We start from the raw sequence: 16,114 nt of genomic DNA, 5'->3' as shown, positions 1-16,114 counted from the left end.
ACGTCATGTGGAAATATGAATGACAATGTGATATCTGTTAAACGGATGACTATTTAGAGAGGGGTGAGTTCAAATCATGAATACTGCCATCCAGTAGCAGCTGGGTTGTTCAGAGAACTGGGGCACCACCCTCTTCCAGCCTCTTAAAGACAAACTATTTAAATGTGTTAAATAATAATTAAATGTTTATTTTTGTAAAATAATTACAAAATAAAAATAGTTCATTGTGCTTTTCGTATATTCTGTGGAACCAGTCCGTGTCCAACTTTTGGCAAGCTCTCTGATTGGTTGATTGAGACACTCTCACGTATCAGTAGCTGTATTGTTTTTATATCTCCTAACACCAGACACTCCCAGTAACTCTGCTCACAAGCTTGTTAGTTGGCCAATGCTGCAGCTTTAACAGTAAACCCATTGACTCACTGGACAGCAGAGGTGGTTCAGCACACCCTGGTGGTGGTATCAGCTTATATCAACTTTTAAATGGCTCTTTTTTTTTTTTATGACCCACAGCTACTGTTTGGTCTAGTGTCAGTGCTCTCATTGTCCTCATTCAAGGCAGCTGTATCTAGTGAAACAGCTCTGATGGAACCATGTTCAGTGTGTGCACCTGCACTCTTCCTACTGTGACAAACCAAACGGCCTGTCGCAAAAAAGGTCCTTCTGTCGATTTAAGACTTTATCCAAATCCTAAAATGATACAGACTAGTGTCTTGTTGTTCTTATTTACTATGCATCTTTAAACTAGGAGAGGCCTTTTCATCCCTGGCATTACAGTATATTTTAACCTTGACATAGCAATTTTTTTTACTCACTTGATTTGGCAATTGACTGATTTATCATGCATTCATATGTACATTGTCCTTGTTGGTCCATTTCCTTTCATTTTGATATTTACTGTTGTGCTTTTCCCAGTATCCCAGCCAACAGTGCAGGTAGATGCTAACCTCATGTTTACATTCCAGGTTTGTCAGACGAGGATAAAGTCCAGACACCAGCCTTCACTGACGCGGTGCGACTCTACCGCCAAGCGCAGGGGAATTACGGCACCTGGGAGATGATGTGTGGTGAACCATCACAGGTAAGCACGGCAATAACATCTAAACCTGGCCTATGTCCCCTGGGTCTTCAAGTGGCAGTGAAGGCAAACTATTTGTTTCTGATCCAATATACCTCACCAGGTTCCACACTGTAGTGGTTAGTGCTGGCACATGTTTGTGTGAATGTGGATCAGTTCATCTAAACTCATTCTCAATTGCTTCTGTCCGTTATGCATTTTCATTTCCTACATTGATGTACCTGGTGATTAGCTTGCCAACTGTTAGGCACTTGTGTCATCTAGGAGCCACAGATGCAGCGTCTAACAAGTTTGAGCAGTTTGAAGGCAGCATATGTAGACACGGTGTTCACATCTGATGATAACACCCCCTTGTGATCGGATCACCCTGAGCTGATTCGACCCCAAAATCAGCAGCTTTAAGTACAAGTGTGAACACGCCTCTCTTACAATGAGAATGAGGAGGCAGTGAGATCTGATCACTCAGACCTCTTTTGGTCACACTGAAGACCCACCTGTTCAAATGACTCATCTGTAAGCAGACGTTTGACAAACTGTGCTACAATTCTGTTCCTCGCATTCATTAGCCGGGAGTAAATATCCTTTGTCCTTGTCACTGTTTACTTAGCGTGGGTGTAACCACACCGTATTCCTATCAGAATATGAGTCCAAGATCCTCATGAGAGAGGTGACACCCAGATACTACAGCTTGGAGTACGTGCTTTAGATATAGCCACAGGTGGAGCTTGTAGTATTAAATAATAATTCATTCATTTGATATACAAGTTTGTAAGACCTGTGCACCACTATGCACAGATTATCAATTCTTCCCTTAAAACCTGTTGAACTCATTCAAGTCTCAATTTAAGACTTGTCATTTGCACCCTGCTGGATTTATCCATGTTCTTCAGACAATAGCAGGCTTCTGGCAGTATTTTCCAAAATGGCTGCTTTCAAGGACTGACTTTCTAGATTTCAATTTTTTTGAAAAGGCTATGGTAAGAGTTAGCCTGGCATAATCAAATGAATATATGAGTGTAACATGCATGTTGCAATAGGTACAGAGAAAAAATATTACCTCTGCATGCACTTGGATAGTCGTACAACCCTTCAGAGTGGTTTAGTTGGTCAGATGACGTGTAAGACTACATTGCTGTTACATTTCTGTCCGTCAAAGCCTGGCCATACAATTTGATTGGCCCAGCAGATCTTTGGTGGAGGATAATCAGTGCCAAACAGAGGGACCCCAGACCACCTTTTTGTCACTAAACAGGGAAGACAGTTTGGCTTCCAGGCTAGCTGTCAACTAACTAAGCAAATAAATAAATCTAAACCAGAGCAAATTAAATTATTGAACATTAGTAGGATGTGTGTAATTTGGTCACAACAATTGTTGTTGTGACATTCGCATGTAATTTGCTAATTAGCCATTTGTTGTCCTGGTCAAACATGACAAAGTAGGACAACAAATCTATCATTTATTCCTAAAGCTTTTCTTCCTTTCAAAGTCCCACAGCTGGCCAGTTGTTAGAGGGACATTGCTGTGCTATTGGATACTTCCAGGGTTGGAAGATATATAGACATATAATAGCCTAGCAGATGAATTTATTGTGAGATTTCATGTTCCAGCACTTTCATGCACACAGCAGCACCCATTTATTCGATCAGTCTGGACAACCAGCTCTGTTCAGCTCATGATTCAGAAATAAGAGCAGTAGCCATCCACAGCTGCTTGCACAATATTCTGCTTCGTATCTCGGTGGTTTGGGACTCGAGAGTCATGTGCCAATGCAAGCTATCCTTTAATCAGAGTTCTCCAATCATCCAAGGTGCATGTTAATTCCAGGTCTGAACAGGACCCGAGTGTCTCTTTGTATAACCTGTTCATGCTTTGTGTGCCCTGGAGGGCAGCTAAAAGAAAAGCTGTGTGTAGGACAGTGTGGCACTAAACAGGTTTATCTGGATGCCGCTGCCGCTTTGGAGCGAACACGCTAATCTGTCACATCTAGGTATCAAGCAGCTATCTGGTGTAGTAAATCTCCTAAACTAAAATAGTTTTTGTAATGTGGTCTATATTACCATATGACACGACACGCTGACAACACCATGTATGTGTCTGTGTCTTGTTTTGTTATCCTTGTAGATCCTGTCTAACCTGATAATGGAATGCCTCCTCCCCGAACTGAGGGAGGTCATCTCCCCCCGCCTCAAAGGAAAACTGCACGAGAGACAGAGGAGCTGGATGCTGGTAAAAAAAAAAAAAAACACTCCACACACACATATCTAAGCAAATAATGCTTAATATCTTGAATTTCTTACTCGCTCTTAATCCAGAAACATGTTCAGTCTGCAGTGACAACTTTTGGAAGACAACTTTACACCCTTACGTTGTTGTTTTATGGGGCGCATTTGCACGGGATATGTAAACTCTGTGTTTTACTCAGATATACTGACATATCAGACTACCTTTTATAGCTCAACACTTTTTGAAAGTTTTAGTTACTTTGCAGATCGGATTAATAATAAAAATATATTTTGAAAAAATAAAACATGACGTGAGATTGTAATGATCCCAAGGTTGAATTTACATACTACATCTTCACCTTTATTGGTGTGATTAACACATGATGAATGCACCACTAAATAAAATCCAACACATCAAAATATGCTGCTACGCATGTCATCCATCCAATCATATTTTGCGATTTCATTCTTCTGATGGTTTTGAGCTTTTTTCTGTGAAATATGTCCACGCAGCAACTTCTTGACTTTGCACCCAAAAAACTGTACAAACTGTGAATTCTAACACAGCCTTCATACGGGATTCCTGAATTAAAAAGGAAAAAAGCTGTGACTCAAAACTCTCACCCCCCAGTAGGACCTCTGTGTTAGGAGAAATATGGCAGGTAATTTGCGGTGTCATTTTTACTTTACAAATTACAGACCTGACCGATTCACACAGGATCATGGTCACAGGTAACGAATTATTAATAATTACTAGAGGATCCCAGGTAAAACTAGTCCAGTGCGGATAGGGCTTTTCAGCAGTTATTTATTTGCCAGAAACAAAGGTTGTCCCTGTAAATTTGTCAGCTGACTGAATAAGAGGCTGAAGACATTTTAAACATCCTGAAGGTTTACCTCCCAGATGTATTGCTGAATTGTTGCCCCTCTCCCCATCTCTTCCCTTGGAGATTTTGGCACAACATCAGTTGCAGTTTTTACCCACTCAACACTCGGTTGCAATCTTAACTCAATCATATTTCTTTGTGGTCTTACCAGAAATACATGCATTCATTCATAAAAGATGCACAACTAATAAATTAATGAATGAACCTTGTGTCAGAGGAGGACACCACTCATTGCCTGATGCCTAGACTCTTTGGTAACTAGAGCTTCAGCCTTCAACTGTGTTTCCTTGTGCACAGATCAGTGCTGCAGTGTACAACCTGGTGCAGGGGCAGTGCCAGGCCCAGTACGATGCGGTGTTGAAGAAGTGCGAGGCGGCCCGCTCCTCTCTGGAGGCCTCCATACGGACAGACATGGATCAGATCATCACCTCCAAGGAGCATGTTACCAACAAGATCCGAGGTTTGCTTGCACAACTGTTTTCTTCAACACTTTTTTTAGCTTGATTTTTATCTTTACTGTGAAATAAAACATCTGGAGTATTACTTGATTGTGCCTCTTTAGTTGCCAGATGAAGTGGCTGTTCAAGATATTGTACTGGCTTTACATTGTGTTGAAACAATTTTGGCGTACTACCACAACAAGCTGAGACGAGGTTTCTTGGAGACTTTCATCCAAGAGGCTTCTTCAGTTCTAAAACTCGCATGACTAGGTTCTGTTAACAACCCAATACTCGCCTGTATTGAAATTCGTTTTTCAGATTAGTGCTGTTTTTTTTTTTTTTTTCCTTGCTACTCACCATAAAAGTGGGAGGCTGAGTTTACAACTCAACATATGTCTGTCCCTGGAATGGCCGCCTTTAACCTCCATTCTGTCCATTTTTACAAGTGTTTACTGATAGCCCGACAGCTTCCCGCCGTAGTCACACAGCGGAAACCAGGCAGACCAGCAGCATTCCTCACGCTGTTTATTTATGAGGAAAGATTTCAGCTGTGGCTGTGTTGCAATGACATTATGGAATGAATCCCAGAGACTAGTGGAAAGGAGCAGCAGATTGAGAAGGGACAACAAATCACAAATGAAATGGCATGCAAGTGGAATTAATGCCAAGGAAGGCTTAAGTCACTGCAACTTAGAGTGAACAGCCATAACATTATGACCTAGGTAGGTCGAGAGAATAACACCCGGTTATCATGGCCCCAGTCAGTAGGTGGGATATGTTAGGCAGCAAGTGAACATTGTGTCCTCAAAGTTGGTGTTAGAAGCAGGAAAAATGGACAAGTGGAAGATGCTAGTTCTGAACACACAGTGGATCACAGTGGTTTGTTTTGTTTGGGGCTGTGTACCCACAGACCTAGTCAGGGTGTCCATGCTGACCTCTATCCAATACTGAAAGCAATGGACATGTGAGAATCAGAGCTGGACCACAGAGACAAGGAGGAACGTGGACTGGTCTGATGAATCACACTTTCTTTTGCATCTCAAGTCGTCGACTTGCCCTTCAAATTCCACAGATCTAAATCCAGTCCAGCATCTTTGGGATGTTCTGGACAAAGCAAGTCTGAGCCATAGAGGCCGCCACCTCTCAACTTTCAGGACTTAAAAGATCTGCTGATAACGTCTTGGTGTCAGATACCACAGCACACCTTCAGAGGTCTAGAGGAGTCCAGGCCTCAGTGGGACAGGGCTGTTTTTGCCGGCAAAAGTGAACGCACACAGCTTTATGCTGCTGCTCATAATGTCATTTCTGGTCGGTGCAAAGCTTAGGTGTGATTTCCAAGATACCAAATGTTAACACCCAAATGACTACTGTTAATGTGACATCCATATGCCATAAACAAATCTATGGATGCTGAACAACAGCCTCTATGGCCACAACAACAAGGTGATGTTTAATTCTAAAATCCTCCATGATTAAAACGAGTAGAGGTATTCAGCTGATTAAGCAAACAGACCTTGTAATGTGAGTTATGCTAGAATGTCAATCTACAGTCACTATATTGTAGAGGTCTATTAAGCCAAGAGCAGATGTGGCAAGCAGCAAATCCTCCGGGTGTGCTGAGCAAAGGATGGGCGCAGAAGACACTGCATGAGCCATTTCCACTTTCAAAAATGATAGGCTTACTTTAAATTTCAGTGCATCTGTCACCTGGCATGTTAACTTCCATCTCCCCTCTCTTGGGTATCTTTCTCCCCACAGCTGTGGTTCTCCCCAAGGCAGAGAAGCTGCTGAAGGTGAGCATCCAGCCTTACATCAGCTCCATCCTGGACGCCCTGATGGAGCCAACCAGCCGAGGCTTCTTTGAGGTTCGTGACGTTTTCTTCAGAGAGCTGGTGGACATGAGCAAGAACATCCTCAACGACAGCACCAAGGAGACAGTGGCACAGGTGAGGAGGTAGAGAAGTGAGGGTCTTTGCAGCATGACCAGTAACACTAGGTGATGTTTGAAGAGCAGAAATATCACACGTGTGAACTGGTCACCAGCTGTGCTGTGAAGCCTGAGTGACTATGAAAAAATAAAAGATTTCAACAGTCTCATGTTGGCTTCACATAAGCTCCGTTGTCCCGCCCTCCTCCTCAGCACATGGAGAAGATCTGCATGCTGGCCTTCCATCCGGTGAAGATGCAGAGCTGCTACGAGAAGGTGGAGCAGCTGAGTCTGGAGGGTCTGCAGCAGAGGTTTGACGTCTCCAGTCCCTCAGTGTTTGTCCAGAGAGCCCAGATCCTCATGAGAGAGGTGAGATTCAGACTCTACAGCTAACTCTTACAGCTGAGTTTTACAGTGTTAGATATAGCCACAAGTACAAGTTGCAGTATAAAATGATAATTCAATTATATCATATCTGATGCATGAGTTTCTCTCTGCACCACGCACATAATCAATACTTCCTTTAAAAACTCATTCAGTCTCAATTTAAGACTTGCCATCTGCACCCTGGTGGATTTATCCATGCTCCTCAGACAATGGCAGGCTTTTGGCAACCATTTCCAAAATGGCTCTTTTCAAGGCTTGACTTTTTAGATTTCTAGGAAAATCTGTGCTAATTTTGGCAAGGTTACGGTAACATAACAATTAGTCTGGGGTAACCAAACATAACCAAAAAAATACTTTCTGAGTATTGCCAGTGTGAAGACCAGCCGTGACTGACAGTAATGTACAAAGAAGGTGCACAAAGCTGCCAGAATGATCTATTAAGGAGGAGAAAAGTCCCCGCTTCAACTTCAAGTATGTCTACCTACTGTACATACAGTAAAAAATAAATCCAAATGAGGTAGTAGATATAACTAAGTCACTATTTTTATTTTTATTTTTATTTTTTTTCAAGAAACCTTGCCAGGCTAGAAAGTGCCTTTTAGTGATTTAAATGTTATGAATTCACTTTTTAATCTAATTTTACAATCTGCCGCAGTATGAAAATTTCTACAGACTCTCTACATAAGATGGCTTATGAGTGTCAAACAACGCTGCTTGATGGTTTCCACATTAGAATGCAGATTGCTTGCAACAGAATGTTTGCAACAGGATATACAATGAATGCATGTGTGTCTAACCACAGCAACAGTTCTCCCTTTTGAATTCCTCTGATAAAAAGCCCACTTTCTTGAAATAATTCCATTAATCTTCCACGGTGTCCAGACGCTCACAGGAGTTCTGTCTCAGGGAAGAGATCCAAGTGGCAGGCATTCAACCCCTTAGTGGGGAAATCACTCATCCTGACCCCCTTTGTGGGGCCAGGCTGTTGCGTTGGGAGCGTCTGTGCTTTAACTCACGGTCATCCGGAGGTCAAGTGTAGAAACATTACATATACAAACATTATATAACCAAGCTGTGAAACCTGTTGCAAAGTCCTACACTGTAAAAAAGTGCCTTAAATCTATACATAAAATGGGTCCAGTTAAAGCCAGGTCAAAGAAACGTATTGCATTTGTTGCAGGATTATTTTGGCAGTGTGGCTCTGTCCTGCCCCTCCATGTACCCACATGGAAAGCTTAAGGCAGGGATAGTAGTAGCAAAGATCCAGTACAGAGCAGAGCAAGCGTTAGTGGCTCAGGACTAGCACTTCTAGACTTAACTCTATGCAACTCCTTGCAGGAGTGTTATATTAGAATGCTTTTTTTTCACTAGTGTAAGTAAAGTGAAGTGCTTTATTTTGTCATTATATAATGTACAACAAAATTGCATGGTTGGATGGAGGGTTAGTCGGATGGAGGGTTAGTCCTAATGCTTTGTCATGTGCATATATGAAATACGTATGTTCTGTCTTGTCATTATCTTACATGGAGTAATGACTAGAGGTTGGCACCAGTGACTTGATCAAATCTAGAGCCCAATGAGTTTCCACTGGAAATCCTTCCGTCATTATTGAATTATCAAACACTTGATGATTCTGCAGAAGCGCGGCGGAGTCATTTCAACTCATTTCTTGTCCTTGTTTGAACTCAGCAGAACATGCTCCTAATCTCCTCTTCTGAGTTACTCCAAGTCAGTACTTTCTGTTTAACTTGTGTATGTTACAACAGAAGGAGAACTGTAATTATGGGGAGATGATTTCTTTATTTCCCAAATAGTTTTTCTTTTAAAGAAAATAGTTCAGTATAGTTCCTCATATTTTCCTTTGGCATTTGTAGAGCAACTAGTCCATTTTTGCACAGGTATATACTGTACATTACCAAATTTGAGCGACAAATAGCCAAAAACATTTTTTAATTACTTACCAAAGATATGATATACTAGTTCTAATACAATCTTCAAGAAGGTTTAAGTATCCAACATTTGTTTCAAATAACCGATAGACCTGTTTATTCAACCATGTTTTCATTGTGGAGGCTGCGGTTTGTAGTAATATTGTATTGTATTGTGTTGTACCACCGCATGTTTCTGTTATTTTGTCTAGGCTAAACAACAAAAAACACTTTTTTTTTTTTCAATCCAGTTTAACACCACCACAAGCTACATCTTCAAAAATGATCATCCAGTTGACTGACCACCTTTCTGACGCTGTTTCATTTTCACTTGCGTACCTAATGAACTGGCAAGTGAGTGTATCTAATGCGCTCCCTGAGATGGAACAATGACCCCCCTCTCTCTTTCTCTCTGTCCACAGCAAATGGATGATGCAGTGTATACATTCGAACAGATTCTCCATCAGGCTCTTGAGTCTCAGGGGACAGAGGATCTCTGTAAGACCATCCAGCGCTGTCAAGACAGAGTCATTAAGGTAAAACGCACCAACAGGGACAGATTAGTAGACCACCTCTCTAATCCTAAACCCTGGGACGAGCCGGATTGCACTCAACTATTCCAACCTACAGAGGCAACACACACCAGCTTCATATTTGGTCAAACCTGACATCTACATCACTGTACAGAGGAATGTGTCCCAGATGGTAGCGTCCGTTAGTGGTTTGAACCCCAGGCCACTCCACATTCTAGAGTGTCCTCATCTGGAAACTGCTCTTGATGGCAGGGCATCACCTTGTGTGGCAGCCCCACTGCCATCCATGTAAAAATGTGGAGTCCCAGATGATGATGAATGAGAATGAAGTGGTTTTGACCGTTTTCGTTGGAATGTTAGAGAGATGAGTAAATGGAGCGAATGGGCCAGATTCACCGTAAAGAGAGAGTAAACAGAACAAAACATGAGGGAACAGATCAGTCAACTTTCACCTAGACTTCATTACTCCATAGTAATTTATAAATAAGCACTAACTAGAAAACCCTACAACAGTTCACATTGTGTGTAGTTGCTGAATTGGGTCTTGGTATTGCCTTAGTCACTGCACTTTGGCTTCTAAACTCTTGAGTGGATAATGTCTGTATTGGATGTAATTCCTTATGTATTATGCTTATATATAGCACAGTATTCTTGGCTTCCAGTATTTTGCATCTGTAAATGTAGTGAGTTGGATGTACTGTATGCAGTAATACATTTTTTCTTTTCTTTTGGTTCAGAAATTTGACTATGACAGCAGCACAGTGAGGAAACGTTTCTTCCGCGAGGCTCTCCTCCAGATTTTCATCCCCTACATGCTGAAGCAGCTCAGCCCGCCATTTGCTTCTGTGAGTCTCATCTCATTTTTAATATAAACTCCAAATATCCAAAAATTTACTTTTGTGAATGTCTTTTTAATATAGTTCTCAATGAAGTACAGTGTGCGTATTTAAGAGAATATTCCAATGTGGAGAGCGCTAACTTTAGTTGTGAACACCAGGAGCTGCCAAACTTCCAGGAGCTGATCTTCGAGGACTTCTCCCGCTTCATTCTGGTGGAGAACATCTTTGAGGAGGTGGTGCTGCAGTCAGTCATGAAGGACATCATGATGGGTCAGTTTTCGATAGTGTTCTGCATTCTTACAGCTCATTATACATCAAATCTGGGATCATGTGGAGGTGATCGAATTTGTCCTCATTCCTTTGCTAGTGTGAACACACAATGAGTCCTGAGTCGCATTAGAGAGCACCTAATTTATATCGGTGCTCTTGTGTATGCGGAGTTTTTCCTCATTTATTTAGGAAAAAAAAAAAAAAACACACAACCACTATTATACATGATCGCCTGAAAAGGAAAAAACATCGAAAGTGATGTCTGATCATTAGTAATGAGAGCCTTTAAAAAATATTCTGACCATGTAACTAATACATAGAATGAAACAAGAATTAACAAATGAGATTACTGAGTTCACTGACTGTGTGTCATTAAAAAAGAAAAAATTATTCCATTAAGTTACAGATTTCCTAAATCACCGGTGTCTTTATTTGCTGGGAGAGGGTTCATTTCTAATCTTAGCCTTGTGCAGGTCTCTAAAATAATTGGAATCAGGGCTGAGATAAATTACTATTACATTTCTAACTTAATATTTCAGTGAGTGAAAGAGACTTCACAGCTTGTTCCAAAATATGTATCCTCTCCCCAAGTCATGAGCTTACACAACAAACGGAGCTGTTTGTGGTTCTAATTTAGCAGTACGTAGAGATCCTTTAGAGACAGCAGCTGTTAAAATATATTACAGCACCCCTAATGATACTGGTTTTTATTTACACATAGAGAACAATATTGTGATTGGATCTCGTTATATTTCTGCAGTCTTAGATATTTTTTCTGCTTGATACATGCCAATGATTTGACCCTTCTCAAACAAACATCTTTTCCACAACCATGGGATGTGTCTTCCGAGATGGTTGTTTAAGCAACTCATTACATCAGTTGGGGTTAAATAACTTGTTGCCAGCTGAAAGATAATCACCCATGCAGTGATTATTTAATAGGAGGCTCGTACCTATTTGCTTAATCAAATCCAGGTGGTGACTTTTTTTTGGCCAGGCAGTGTATTATAAAGAGTAGATACACTCATATTGTCTTATATTTACAAGTGGACCTTTCAGGGTGACCATAATGCTGATGTGGCCTGGGAGGAAATTGAGTTTGACGCCCTGCTCTCAGCTATAAGGAGTACTAAATGTATGTGTTAAAAAAAGTGTCATTAACTGCAGTTCAATGTCTTTTGAGTTTTTACAAGATGGGACACGAAGGTTTCTTTGTAGAATTTATAGGTCACTTCAGAACTACAACGGACAGCATGGTTAATGAACGTTACCGTTACTCATATTGACCCACATTTGAACTTCTTCTCTTTGTGTGTAGCTGTGAAGGAGGCGGCTGTCCAGAGGAGACACAACCTGTACAGGGACAGCATCGTCCTCAGCAACAGTGACCCCAACCTGCACCTTTTGGGAGAAAACCCTTCCATCGACTGGGCCGGAGAGTATGGTGGTGCCCAAGAGGAAGCAGACGCAGCAGACGACAAGACCGATGGAGACGGAGCCCAGAAGAGGAGTAGGATGAAGCAGGTAGTGTCCATGATCCAGGTGGAAGGTTCCACTGTGGTATCCGGCGATACGTGCATGGAGGTGCCCAGCATTGACGACATCCCTGAGGAGAATTCTGATGATAAATCTTGCCCTGGCCAGAAAGAATCTGAGAGTCCCAAACAATCGGAGAACCCTCCAGACATTTTGAATGGTTCTGTGTTAAAGGAAGAGGAAGCCAAAGTAGAAGAGCGCAGCAAAGATGAAGCCCCAGTGAAGGTTGACTTGACTGCAGACGGAGCTTCAGCCATAAAGGACGAGGATAAGGGAGAGGGCAGTCCACCAGTGGTGGAGGAACAGCCACCCTTGAACCAGGAGGAGTCAAAGGAGCCCTTGAACCAGGAGGAGTCAAAGGAGCCCTTGAACCAGAAGGACTCGAAGGAGCCCTTGAACCAGGAGGACTCGAAGGAGCCCTTGAACCAGGAGGACTCGAAGGAGCCCTTGAACCAGGAGGAGTCAAAGGAGCCCTTGAACCAGGAGAAATCGGAGAAGCCCTTGAACCAGGAGGAGTCAGAGAAGCCCTTGAACCAGAAGGACTTGGAGAAGCCCTTGAACCTTGAGAAGTCAAAGGAGCCCTTGGACCAGAAGAAATCGGGGAAGCCCTTGAACCAGGAGGAGTCGGAGAAGCCCTTGAACCAGGAGGCGTCAGAGAAGCCCTTGAACCAGGAGGAATCGGAGAAGCCCTTGAACCAGGAGGAATCGGAGAAGCCCTTGAACCAGGAGGAATCGGAGAAGCCCTTGAACCTTGAGAAGTCAAAGGAGCCCTTGAACCAGAAGGACTCGGAGGAGCCCTTGAACCAGGAGGAGTCAAAGGAGCCCTTGAACCAGAAGGACTCGGAGGAGCCCTTGAACCAGGAGAAATCGGAGAAACCCTTGAACCAGGAGGAGTCAGAGAAGCCCTTGAACCAGGAGGAGTCAGAGAAGCCCTTGAACCAGGAGGAGTCAGAGAAGCCCTTGAACCAGGAGGAGTCAGAGAAGCCCTTGAACCAGGAGGACTTGGTGAAGCCCTTGAAACTTGAGGAGTCAAAGGAGCCCTTGAACCAGGAGGAGTCGGAGAAGCCCTTGAACCAGGAGGAGTCGGAGAAAGCATTGAACCAGGAAGAGTCGGAGAAAGCATTGAACCAGGAAGAGTCGGAGAAAGCATTGAACCAGGAAGAGTCGGAGAAAGCATTGAACCAGGAAGAGTCGGAGAAAGCATTGAACCAGGAAGAGTCAGAGGAGGGAATAAATAAAGCGGAGTCAGAGGAGGCTTTGCCTCTGCCACCTCCTCCCATGGATGTCCCACCCAGTGCCACAGAAAAGGCTGCAGATGACTTCCCCCCACCTCAACACGATGACAGTGGCTTCCAGTCACCCACTGGTGAAGGGGTGGAAGTGGTCTCTAACACAGCCTCTCCTGAGGTGAAGGAGATGAGTCCAGAGCCCAAACCCAGTGACTCTGAAACTGGAAACCAGTAAAATGATTTCCATTTGTCTGACATGTACTGAACCCTTTCATGCCATTTTAACCACAAGTTTCTCTTCACCTCGGCAGTAAACAGCACAGCAGATTATTTTCACCAAGCAGGGCTCAGGTGAACTTTTAATTACCAGAACTTTTCATGTGACAGAAAGACCTTAGCTTGAATCCACACAATCCCTACACTTTATTTCTTTTCACTTGGTAGACACGTGAGCACAGTGAATGGGTCAGTAATGGTGTGTTATAAACCTGTGCGGTATCGTTGGTGAAATACATGTTGAATTAGCTCTTGGGTTGTGTCTAAGTCCATGCGTGGCCTTCAATAACCTGCAGTACATTACAGTTTTTATGACCAGGGTTGGTGTAAATAGCAGTTTGTATTATCAGAAATTCATTTTGAAACAAGTGTGCCAACAAAAATCCAAAATACCTCTTACTTATTATTGGACCTTATTATCTAACAATGACTACATTCCAGGTCTTTTTTTCATTCTCAAACTTGAATATAATTAATAAATTGTCTCAACGAACACAATGACGTCTCAATACTTTTAGCACAGTTGTTTTGGTGGGATTGGCACTATTTTATATATATAAGTTTATCCCTTTGCAAAGAAAGCTTATGTATATTATGTATAAATGCTTGTATGGACCAGTGGTGACCTACCAAACTCTCCTTTTACATCATTTTATAGAATTTCATCTGTGCCTTAGCTGATTGCCCCACCTTCTGTTTTATTTATTTTGTGCCCCCTTCTCTCTTTATTGGACCAATGAACTTTTAGATTTATTTTACTCTTGTGTGATACAAAGGACTGTTATTGAAAATAAATCATTATTGATTAAATTTAATCCGTTTGTCATCGTCATCATGTTTGTTGCTGCTAATGTAGGGTCGGGAATTCTTCCAGATGCGCCTTTCAGAGGTCAGACACTGCTGTTGGACGAGAAGGCCTGGCTCGCAATCTTCACTCTAATTCATCTCAAAGGTGTTCTATTGGATTGAGGTCAGGACTCATGCCAGTCAAGTTCTTCCACACCAAACACCCTCATCCATGTCTTTATGGATCTTTAGAGGGCTTTAAAGCCCAGCTCCTGAAAAACAACTGCACACCATAATCCCCCCTCCACCAAACTTGGCACATTGTAGTCAGACAAGTACCGTTCTCCTGGCAACCACCAAACCCAGATTTGTCCATCAGATTGCCAGATGGAGAAGCGTGATTTATCACTCCAGAGAATGTGTCTCCACTGCTCTAGAGTCCAGAGGCAGCATGCTTTACACCACTGCATCCGATGCTTTGCATTGCATTTGGTGATGTATGGCTTGGATGCAGCTGCTCGGCCATAGAAACCCATTCCATGAAGCTCTCTACACACTGTTCTTGGGCTAATCTGAAGGCCACATAAAGTTTGGAGGTCTGTAGAGATCGACTCGGCAGAAAGTTGGCCACCTCTTCACACTATGCGCCTCAGCATCTGCTGACCCTGCTCTGTCATTTTACGTGGCCTGCCACTTTGTGGCTGAGTTGCTGTCGTTCCCAGTCGCTTCCACTTTGTTATAATACCACTGAAAGTTGACTGTAGAATATATAGTAGCGAGGAAATTTCACGACTGGACTGGTCACAGTAACACGTTGGTATTCACTGAGCTCCTGAGGGCGACCCATTCTTTCGCAAATTTTTGTAGAAGCAGTCTGCATGCCTAGGTGCCTGATTTTAGACACCTGTAGCCATGGGAATGATTGGAACACCTGAATTCAATTATTTGGAAGGGTGAGTGAATACTTTTGGCAATAAAGTGTATGTGTCATCTCCCCAAGTTGTGGCACACACACAACACACAACTGTTGGTGGTTCTGATACAGCAATAAGACAAGATTCATTTGAAACAGCAGCTCTTAAAATGTTCTACTGCCTCCCAAGTGATGTCAGTGTTTGTTTACATACAGAACATCAAACTGACTGGTTTACACATGTGGAGATGCATTTTAATGCCTGGCGTGACCACACTTGCAATGGTTTTCCTCAGTCATCCCGGTCACAGTGTACAAAAAACACTGGACTTGTAGGTTTTTTTTTGCAGAAGTTTCATCCAAGTAGCTTCTTTAGTTCTAAAGGACTGGTGGAGAGTTGGGAGTTAATGGTCATAACAATATTAATAGTTATTTAACATTTTTAGGACTGACCATGTCAGGAGCACAAGCCTGAGTAGAACAGAAAAATCAAGACAGCCGGTCCACTCCTGCTTCACTTTTAACTAGTGTTCATGTCTCAGCCTATATCCATATTTCAGTGATGAACAGCAGTATGTTTAGTGGCTCCGCTTTACCTTGTTTTGCTTTCAAGTAAGTGGCTGCAGCATCAATACAGCCCAGCTCTGTGTCCACGTGGAAGTTCTTTGCAAAATTCGCTGAGTGGGTTTATTTTAGTAATACTTTGCTCATCCCACCACAAAATTGGATTTATATGGCCAAGTTATATCATATGCACATGTGTGTATGTTCAGAAGCAGTCTTAGGCGTTATTATGGTGGCCGAGAGAGCACAACGCACTGCATCTTAGAAAACACATGCAAATAGACTCAACACCAGCAAA

At 42.5% G+C, this 16,114-nt stretch overlaps 1 protein-coding gene across 1 annotated transcript in view; it reads left to right on the top strand.

Moving 5' to 3' along the window:
* The window catches only part of niban2b (niban apoptosis regulator 2b), a 29,984-nt gene extending 15,622 nt beyond the window's left edge, over positions 1-14,362 (top strand). The window contains exons 6-14 of the mRNA XM_084551009.1: positions 966-1,081; positions 3,201-3,305; positions 4,486-4,648; positions 6,387-6,574; positions 6,769-6,924; positions 9,293-9,406; positions 10,141-10,248; positions 10,401-10,512; positions 11,831-14,362. Coding sequence (XP_084407135.1) covers positions 966-1,081; positions 3,201-3,305; positions 4,486-4,648; positions 6,387-6,574; positions 6,769-6,924; positions 9,293-9,406; positions 10,141-10,248; positions 10,401-10,512; positions 11,831-13,512 — 2,744 coding nt within the window. The 3' untranslated portion in view covers positions 13,513-14,362. The remainder of the gene's footprint in view (positions 1-965; positions 1,082-3,200; positions 3,306-4,485; positions 4,649-6,386; positions 6,575-6,768; positions 6,925-9,292; positions 9,407-10,140; positions 10,249-10,400; positions 10,513-11,830) is intronic.
* Positions 14,363-16,114: the final 1,752 nt, after the last annotated feature.

This window comes from Chelon labrosus, assembly GCF_963514085.1.
Source record: "Chelon labrosus genome assembly, chromosome: 9".
NCBI classification, from domain to species: Eukaryota; Metazoa; Chordata; class Actinopteri; order Mugiliformes; family Mugilidae; genus Chelon; species Chelon labrosus.
Note: the sequence above shows the minus strand (reverse complement) of the source record. Positions and strands in the feature narration are given on the sequence as shown.